Here is a 9567-nt window from a genome sequence, read left to right as displayed (position 1 = left end):
CCAGATGCACGGGGGATGCTCCTCCAAGTGTGCATGCCAACTGTCCAAACTTGTTACTATTTATACATTTCAGAAAACAAAGGAATTGGTATTCATTGGTCAAAAGTTACCTAACTGTTATTAATTAGTATTCTGTCTTCTATTGGTTAGTTATTCTCCCACTTCTTACGCTGCTTAGTCCACTTCTGAGTCAGTGGGCTTCTTGGGGGTCTTCCATGGAGGTTTTTGATGGTCTCTGGTGGTCCCTTGTGGTTGTTGAAAAGATGTCCATTAGTACCCTTTCCATGAATTTTGAGTCCCCATTCCATATATGGTCTTGGCTTAGCTCATTACCTTGTTTGCAGATTATAAAGTTCCTTATCTTGGTCTTGGTTGACTTCTGCTGGCTCATCTGCACTCCCCCAGGATGAGCTAGTCACAGGTGTTAGAATTTATGTCCTTGGTGCATTCTTGTCTGAGGCCCCTTACAGCAACTCCCCCTTTGAGACTTACTCAGATTGTTAGTCTAAGATAAGTTCTTTTAGCTACCTTGCGAATTCTGCACCAATTAATACTACTCTGCTAATTTTGTAATATAATGAAGAATTTTGAATGTAACTACGTGAAAGCAATATATGACGAGAAGAGGGTGCAATTGGTACAAAACTGTAAACAATGTAATCTGAGGCATATTTATTTTTTCTGTGCAAAGCCACAGAAGGAGTTAAATATGTGATTCCAGAGGGTTAACCTAGAAACAGGAGCTGTGCTCTTAGGTACCCTGGTGTCAAGTAACTGGTGCGTGTCACCTCAGTGAAGTCACACTTCCATCCAGATTTTGTGGATCACTGTCACTTTGACTCTAAAATTGCTAGGCAGTGTTGTGGTGCATGTTTAATAGCCTTACCCACCAGAAACCAGTTCCCTTTACTAGTGAAGTCTGTGTGTTTTTGCCCAGGAACCAAGTCACAGAAGGCTGATGTTGAGACATGCATAGTCCCAAGATATGTCAGGAAATGCTTCTGGTAGAGACAGAAAAAACTTACTGCCATTATACAAGACAATAGTAAGTTTTTGGGGTGCTGTAAGCAGTTTTGGTTAGCTGTGTTTAAGAAAAATTAACTTTAATCTGAAGTAATGTAAAGAAGAGCTAGTTTGACAATAGTAGGAATTAAGAGCAGTCTTGGAGGAAGGCAGGAGCTTGGCTTTAGTTAGGAGCAGAAAGGTATAAAGAGATCATGGTAACACTCTGAAAAGGCATGTGCAATAGGCTGTATCGGTGCCCATTGTCTACTGACAGCATATAGGTAGGCTTGAGTACATTTAGGATGGAAATCAGAAGAAAGCTGAACTATGAGAATAATGGTAGCTTGGGAGCAGCCTTACAATGGAAGATACTTAGGTGGCTTTAGAGGGATGGGATTCCATCAAGGAAAGGGTATGGGTTTGTAGAACACTGTACTAGTAAGGGGGCCTGACATGATAAGTCAAGAGTCCCTCATTCCTCTATGTTAAAAACAGTTGCTTGGGGTGGGGTTGCTGACTTGTTCCAGAAGCTTTGACACCTGAGGAGGAGTACAGTTGAGAACTGCATGCTCCATGGAGAGCCATTTGAGGTGTAGGGTGCCAGCAGTAAGTGTGTATCTTCTTAGAAATGTTACTGGCATCAGAGTCAAATAATCTGTTAAGGAAGGGCATGTCCCTTCTGGGCTCTTCAGGTTCTTTACATATCTTTATATTCTCTCAAATGCTAATTTGACCTCAGTCTAATTTCTTTCTTTGCCACAGCAGAAGATACATATTTCTGGTATACCCTCTGCTGAGCAGAAGTGCATGGGACTGGCCTTGTCAGCCCGTAGCTGATACCATAGACTTACATTACTGATTTGGCAGAGAGGTAGCTTGAGCAAGCAGATCTAGTTGTAAATAGCTATTAAAACCAAACTAACAATAAAACCCCAAACAACCCACAAAGCTATTTGCTTTACTCAGGTGAAAGGAAGGGAGAGATCATTTTGTGTCCTTTTGCAGGTGCTTTGTCTTTGGAGTAGGTTTTTTAAGTGCATGTTGTTCTGTAAATGAAGTGTAGCACAATATCGTCTAGACGTTGTACTCTGTGTGCACAGATCTGCTGACAGACTTAAATCCCTGTGCTCCTCTTGCACAGTACTTCCACTTTAACCCGGGGTGGGCTTGCACTTCTGCACAAAAGCCAACCAATTCTGCTGCCAGCAATTTATTTTCCTCTTCTTTATGTTGGCAGAAGACTGTGTGGTAAACCCAGTCAGGGGACTGATATGGGTTAAAACTGAAATTCTTTTTTGGGTAGGTTTTAATCAGTGTTGGTTCACCACATTGTTGCACAAATGTTTGTGCCAGCAGGAGGATGGAAATGAGTGGCTCGGAGACACAAGACAGCTGCTTTCGCTAACAGTGCCAGCTTTCCTGTGATTTTAAGTCAGGGCCTCAGTGGCACTTTTGCCATACTGTCCTCAGGCAAAATGATGAACCCTCATGATGTGGATCTTCCTTTCCATGTCCTCAGTTAGTCTGCTTGTTAAATGTTTTTGTACATAATAGATGTGGTGCTGATTTAATCAGCTAGTACTGTGCATTAAAGTAATTTATGGTTTGAGTACATGCTACTTAAACAGACAGACTTAGCATATTGATTTATTCTTACTGCAGTGTTTCTTAAACCTTTTACATATTATCCTTCAGGATAAAATACTGGCCCTGTTGCAGGTCTTGAGTGAGGAGGAACCAGCTAGTGTCAGAGCACAGTAAGCAGGCAGCAGGAGATGGCAGGAGGCAGCAATCAGTGTGGCAAGTGGTGGTGGTGGGGGAAGTCCAAAGGCTCAAGCAAATCTGTCAACAAGCACCTTTTAGTCCCTTACTACTGGTGCTTGTTTCTCTGGCCTAATTCCAGCTCAGAGGTGATGTCTCAGCTCAGCAGCTACAAGCAGCCTTAGATTGTGCTTTTACATGTATTTATTTATTCTCTACCTGAAACCTTTGTAGTGAAGGTCCATCTTCTGGCCATGGTCCTTTACTTGCCATCTTGTCATGGCTGCCTGTGATAATACATCATAAATATTTCATAGTGACTGCCTTCTACTGCCTGGTTTTTTCATTAGTAACTAATGAATTTTAAAATAATACTAGAAAACACATTACCTGCGTCAGAAAAGAGGTACAGTTCTTTGTGTCACTGTATTATTTAAGTTAATCTGTGCTGTTGTGTCCTAGGCCTTCACCTATGTGAAAAAACAAACTGCCTAGGCACCAGAGACATTGGAGATGCAAAGTGGCTACTGCGCATTACTAGAATGAACTTCAAGCCTGATATACAAGGACCTTAGAAAGCTGCTTTCTTGGGAACAGAATTTGACTCTTTTTGAAAAGGACAAACAGTGTCTTTAATGCTGTTTGGGCAGAAAGCAGTCTGGTTGCCTGTGTATATTCAGTAAAACAGGGCTGAGAGGAACCTAGAATTGTGTGTGAGTTTGATTCCATGTGCATTGGCCTTGTACCTGCCTACTTATTCTGATGACCATTTGGCAATGATTATCTTGGGTTATTTATTTTTCATTCCTGTAGTCCTTGTTAAAACTGCTTACACTCAGACAAGGGAAACTAATCTTTCTTTTTAATTTTTTTTTTTTTAATTTGCTTCTGCATATGTTGTGTTTCTGTCAGGAAGTTAGTCCGAGAAAAGGGAGAAGCTTGGTTTGTTTTTTCTCAGTGTAATTCAGTGCAGGACTGACATTTTAAATTTGTGATGCTGCTCTGCCAGCAGGAAGAATGAGTCCAGTGATGATCATAATTGATTAAAATATCACCTCCAGAGTGGCACACTTGCATGCTAACAGGCTTAGTATGTTTGTTGCTTTTTAGAGACAGATGTCTAATAATGACATAGTATTCATCTAAGCATAAGCTTTATGTTGGTAGGTGGTAAAATTAAGGCTGTCTTTGAAGCATGGACAAGGACTTAATTTCTTTTGTCTCTATTCTAGCCTCCTGTTCCCCCTTTCTCGTGGGTTTTTTTCTTTTTTTCCCCCCCTTGTGATCTTGATGATGTGTGGGAAATTAATGGAATAAAGTTAAAGCTAATATTTCAAGAGTTTCATGTTCTTCTCCTACCCAAATAAACCACACATACACTATGGTACTCTGGTTCATTAGTGTTAATTGTGCTCTGAGAAACTTCTGACTGTATAGTACTGATTGAAATTAGGTTTGGGAGTTAAATCAGCCATCCACATGAGACTTAATTGTATGGGTTGGACATTTCAGTTCAAATACGTATTGACATGATTATTAGGTGGGACAGTTCTCTAAGCATAAATAAAAGAATTCATGTTTGGTGTCCTTAAAAAAATTTGCAGTATGTCAGATGTTAAGCATGTTTTTATTTGTTCCAGTAGCCGGATTGAGCTGGGAGATGTGACGCCACACAACATTAAGCAGCTGAAGAGGCTAAACCAGGTCATTTTTCCTGTCAGCTACAATGACAAGTTCTACAAGGATGTGCTGGAGGTTGGCGAGCTAGCCAAATTAGGTATGAGTGTTCTTGCCAGTAATTGTGGGTTGTCATGGCAGAAGTGCTCATCGTTGCTATCTGGAATGGTTTTGAATAGCAGCTCCTTCTATTTTGTTGTTTTACCTAATAAAAAATAACTGTTTGGGAACCTCAAAAAAGCCACAGTCCCAACCTCAGAGGGTTTGTGTTCCAAATAGGTTACATCCCACTGGGAATGGGCATGTTTTCTGCTCCAGTAGATAACTTGGTGTGTGCTGCCAGCTTCTCTCCTGATACCATTGCTGACTGGTTTGAACAGTAGTAAGCAACCACGGTGTCAGAGCACCACTGGTAATTTCATTCCAAGTGTGGAGCCACAATGTATGATACTTCATCTGGCTGGGACATTTAGCATGAGGGGAGGAAGGAAGTTACAGGGTGTAAATGAAGGAGCTGTATGTACAGTTTGAGATGTGTAACTGATAACCCTTTGTTTCCCTCCCTGTCAGCCTATTTCAATGATATTGCAGTGGGAGCAGTGTGCTGTAGGGTGGATCACTCCCAGAACCAGAAGAGACTGTACATCATGACACTTGGATGCCTGGCACCCTACCGAAGGCTAGGAATAGGTAAGGAGGATCTTCTTTTGTATCTGAGTCATCAAAGAAATCAGATTGCTGTGCTGCCTTCTAAATGCTCTCTCAGATCTTTAGCCAATTTAGTGCACTTTTAGACTACTGATTTCTTTGAAGGGAGTTGATGGGGGAAAGGATATTTATGATGCACTGTTTTTTCCTGCCTTTCAGCAATGGACTCTTTGTAGAATTTTCTAATTTGGTATTTCAGATTATTTTAATCTTAATCATATTGTCATACTATCATGTAAATACTCTGCTTCTATAGAGATGAAAATTGATGCAGAGAAATAATTTGTTTGAGGTATGTTGCCAGTATGAGTCATATGTAAGTAGAACACAACATTCTTTCATTGGCTTCTCTCTTCACTCTTTTAAATGTAGGGGGTTTCTATTTATTTTTGCTTTATCACTACAGGGGTAGTACCTGCTTTCTATCTATACTGCATTCAGTTCTTTGCCCCACAGTGCAAATGCATAGGCCAGATTAATCAAGACCTTATTGTAACCCATTTGGCTTGACAAACTGGAATGAAAATATAACTTTATTTTAAATTATTTTACTGGGTCTTTAGTAGAAAAAGTTAGCAGTTTTCTCACTGCTTTATACATTTTGATTGTATTTTGAGGTGAGTTTGAGACCTTGAAGCTAAGTATGAAGTTACGCTTCTGGACTGTTGTGGGTTCTTTTCTTTTCAAAGAAACAATGAATTAAAGTTTGTGAGCAGTCAGATATAGTGAAATACTTACACATCATGTTTTATATGCCTCTCCTAGTTTTCACAAGCTCTGTCATTTTAGTCTACCTACAGTTAACCTGCCTCTCCTCAAGAAAGCACCTAGCTAGGTACAGACTTAATTGTGCCCTTCTGGTTTCTTTAAGTATCTCTTTACCTTTCGGCAGGAACTAAAATGTTGAATCATGTCTTAAACATCTGTGAGAAAGATGGCACTTTTGACAACATCTATCTGTAAGTAAATGAGTTACACTTGTGCATTTTTTTGAGAGATGATAGAGGTAGATACGGGAGCAAAGGGATGGAGATCTAAAGAGCGTTTTTAGTATGTATTCCGGTGGGATCATGGAGCATCTTGTAAGTACTGTCAAGAAAGCTAGGGTTACATTCTGGGCTTGTTGTGTGATGCTAAGAAAACCTGAAGCTTGCTTGCTGTAGAAGGGCTTCTGCAAATTTGCTGAATTTGAAAGTACTTAATTTACAAAATTATATTCTAGAGCAAAATTACTGTGTGACCAAAAAAAGATTTTTAGAAAGGGTTTTTTAAAAATCCTAGTGTTGTCTTCAGAGTGGAAAATACTGCAAGTCTTGCATGCTGTTTTGATGCATTTGCTATGTGTCTTTTATAACCACACTGTGGGTAGGAACATCAAATTAGAGGTGCTTGCAAGCACTCCCAAGTTTACATTCAGCAGCAGTGTCCAACTGCTGTTTCCATTCATGCACACTGCCAGGTCAGCTGTTTGTGCAGCAACAGGATAAACTAGGTCAATGCCCTGACCCAGCTGGGGGAGCTGTTTTCAGTTCTGTTTCTCAGTGGGTTTTTTTTATTTTTAATGTGGTTTTGGGACATTTTCTTGTGGGGTTAGTTGTTTGGTTTTTAATTAACTGCATGTCTGCATAAGTACTTGGCATGATACAGATGAGAGAACAAGCACTGGGGTAGAGGACAGCTGTCCGAATAGTCCCCCTGGAAATAGAGCCTGAAATCTATAGGTGCCAAAGCTATGCTTCTCCTTTGCTGCTGGCTTCACACTTGAGCTTCTTTCTGTGCATTGGTGTCAGTATGATTACCAAGGGAGCTGATGCAGGTTTTGGCCTGATCACTGCTTTTTCCTTGTCTAGTGCTGCCTGCTTACACCAGCACAAGCATGATGCATTGCTAGGGATAGTCCCACAGCAGATACAGCTTGAAGGGACTTACATTGCCACAGAACTACACCCTGAACTCCTGCCAGGACTGCTGAAGATGCTTAGTGAGGAGTGTTTCATACACTGCTACCACTCAGCTTCTCAAGCTTCTTCCAAATCCTCTACTGTTGTTGCTTTGTGCCATCTCTCTGAGACGAATATGTATTTTAAAGAGGAGTCTGAGTAAAGCTGCTTTTGGCTTGTATTTGTTCTCCCCTGCCTCAAAAGAAGTGGTAATAAATTCTTTCTCAGATGCCTGCTAGTTGGCACAGACTTTCCTTTTTACTTTTGCACATTACTGTGTGCACAGTGAAGGAACTGTTTGCTGGTTTTGATGCAAAAAACCCAAATCCTTCATGGTCTTTCTTTACACTTCCCAGAGTAAGGATTCTGGGATGACAATAAATAATCCCCAAAATCGGGCATAACAAAGCTCTTTTAGTGGCCCATTGGTTTTATAACTATGCCTGTTACTTGTGTATCTTCTCTCTGAACATGTTATGCAGCTTAAGCGCCCAGTTTAATATCAGTGCCTAAATTTGTCATTATTAGAAAGTTCCCTTTTAGCTGTTTGGTGCTTTTTGAGCTTAACACTAAGATCTTTTGGGTTTTTTTTGCTCTTGCCTCCAGAGTTGCTTTGGTTCTATGGTTATGCAGTGTGTTGTCATGACAAAGTGATTCATGCACTTGTGCAGTGTCCACTGAATTTTGGGAGTGTTTAATGAATGTTTTGTTGAGTCAAAATTTTTTTTTTTTAATGAAACTGTTGCAAATAGATGTCTTAAGTCACTTAGGATGAAGAACTGATGAATGTTTTGGAGACCTTGAACTATTGAAATATGCTAGCAAAATCTGTAAGAGTCTGGGAGAAACAGATATAAGGGGAAAGGACTATGTAAGTCCATCAGGCTTCTTTGTGCTGCAGCTTTCTGTGGGGAGAGAGGAACAGCTAGAAGCAAGTAAGGTGTTAAAATCATATCAAACACCATTGCCAGTTTTATGTCACAGTGTGTAGGGATAATGGCTCAGACAACTGTTTTGGTCATCTGAGAAGTGTTACTACAGGAAGTTGAAGTTGGCTCTACACTGAAACTCTGTTATATTTTTCCACAAAATATCTGCCATCTCCAGATTAAAAAAAAATGGAATTACTGAGGTAGTAGTACTTCAGTCTCACTGCTACTTGATGTTCCTTAGAAGAGCTTTAGTGAGGGGGAAACATTTACTGCTTTTCACAAATATTGCCACAGGCCATCCATGAGCTGAGTGTTAGCTCAGAATTGATCTGGGAAGACCAAAATTTCCTATCCCAAATTTATACCATTGTTTCTGTCTCTAAATGGGTCTTATTCTTACCTTGTCTTTCACTGTTCTGAGTGTGGAGGCAGAATACTGATACCTGTCTCTCTCTCACCCTTCCTGTCCCAGGCATGTCCAGATCAGCAACGAGTCTGCAATTGACTTCTACAGAAAGTTTGGCTTTGAGATCATTGAGACAAAGAAAAACTACTACAAGAGGATAGAGCCTGCAGATGCTCATGTGCTGCAGAAAAACCTCAAAGTCCCTTGTCTTGGCCAGAATGCAGATGTGCAAAAGACCGACAACTGAACAAAGCCCCCGACGGACACTTTCTTGCACTTGCTTGTCGCCAAATAAGGAAAGAGAGGCCTCTTGTGGGTTTTTTTTGGTGTTTTTTTTTGTTTGTTTGTTTTTGTTTGTTTTGGTTTTGTAGGGGGGTTTTTTTGTTGGTTGCTTGGTTTTGATTTTGTTGTGGGGTTTTTTTTTTTACTCCACCCCTTCATCTTAATTTTTTTTTCTTGACCTCTCTCCAACATAATGTTTATTCCAAGGATTGTCCAGTCATGTTTGGGGTTGGGTTTTGGTTGGTTTTGTTTAGATTTTTTTGAGCTCTCCTTTCTGGTGGTTTTTTTTTGGTTTTTTTTGGTTTTTTTTTATTTGGTTGTTTTGTTTTTGTTGGGGTGGGAAAAGGTGTGCAGATCTCTTTAAGTTTGAGGTGTGGAGGGCTTGAGCAGGTTATCCTGATAAGTTTCCTTCAGAATTACTCTTTCAGTAAGCAGAATGTAAATCCAATGGGGGGGGAAAAGGCAAAGCAATATCTTGTCCTTTGACTCCTACATTATCGTATTTTTTATAACCTACAGGGTACTTTACTCTTCCCCAACTTTTGAATGTTACTTCAGTACTTCCCACTCTTAATCCCCCCACCTCAAAAAAGTATATTTAGTTCTTCCCAATATTTTTGAGTATGGCTTTTTACTCTGCCTTTTGCTGAGAGGGGTGGGCTACTTTACCATACCTTTTCACTCTGGCTGGGCTATTCTTTTTTGAATGCTTTTTTTTAAATACTCCTCACCCAAGCTGGTGCTACACTTCTTAACTGACCGAGAAGAGGGGTTTAGAGTGGTCTTTGCTTTTTTCTTATTTTCATTTACCCAACTCCCAGCAGACTTCTGCCAGAGTAAGAGCTAGATCTGGTGT

General features: G+C 40.3%; 1 protein-coding gene across 1 annotated transcript; it reads left to right on the top strand.

The window, feature by feature from the left end:
* Positions 1–4371: 4371 nt before the first annotated feature.
* On the top strand, positions 4372–8754 carry NAA50 (N(alpha)-acetyltransferase 50, NatE catalytic subunit). The gene is made up of 4 exons (XM_009072582.1): positions 4372–4543; positions 5014–5133; positions 6044–6110; positions 8496–8754. Exons 1-4 carry the CDS (start codon positions 4372–4374, stop codon positions 8674–8676), a joined length of 540 nt encoding a protein of 179 aa, XP_009070830.1. The 3' UTR covers positions 8677–8754.
* The last annotated feature ends 813 nt before the right edge of the window (positions 8755–9567 follow it).

The sequence above is a fragment of the Acanthisitta chloris genome, unplaced genomic scaffold (genome assembly GCF_000695815.1).
Source record: "Acanthisitta chloris isolate BGI_N310 unplaced genomic scaffold, ASM69581v1 Scaffold11264, whole genome shotgun sequence".
NCBI classification, from domain to species: domain Eukaryota; kingdom Metazoa; phylum Chordata; class Aves; order Passeriformes; family Acanthisittidae; genus Acanthisitta; species Acanthisitta chloris.
This window is presented reverse-complemented; position numbering and strand designations above follow the sequence as displayed.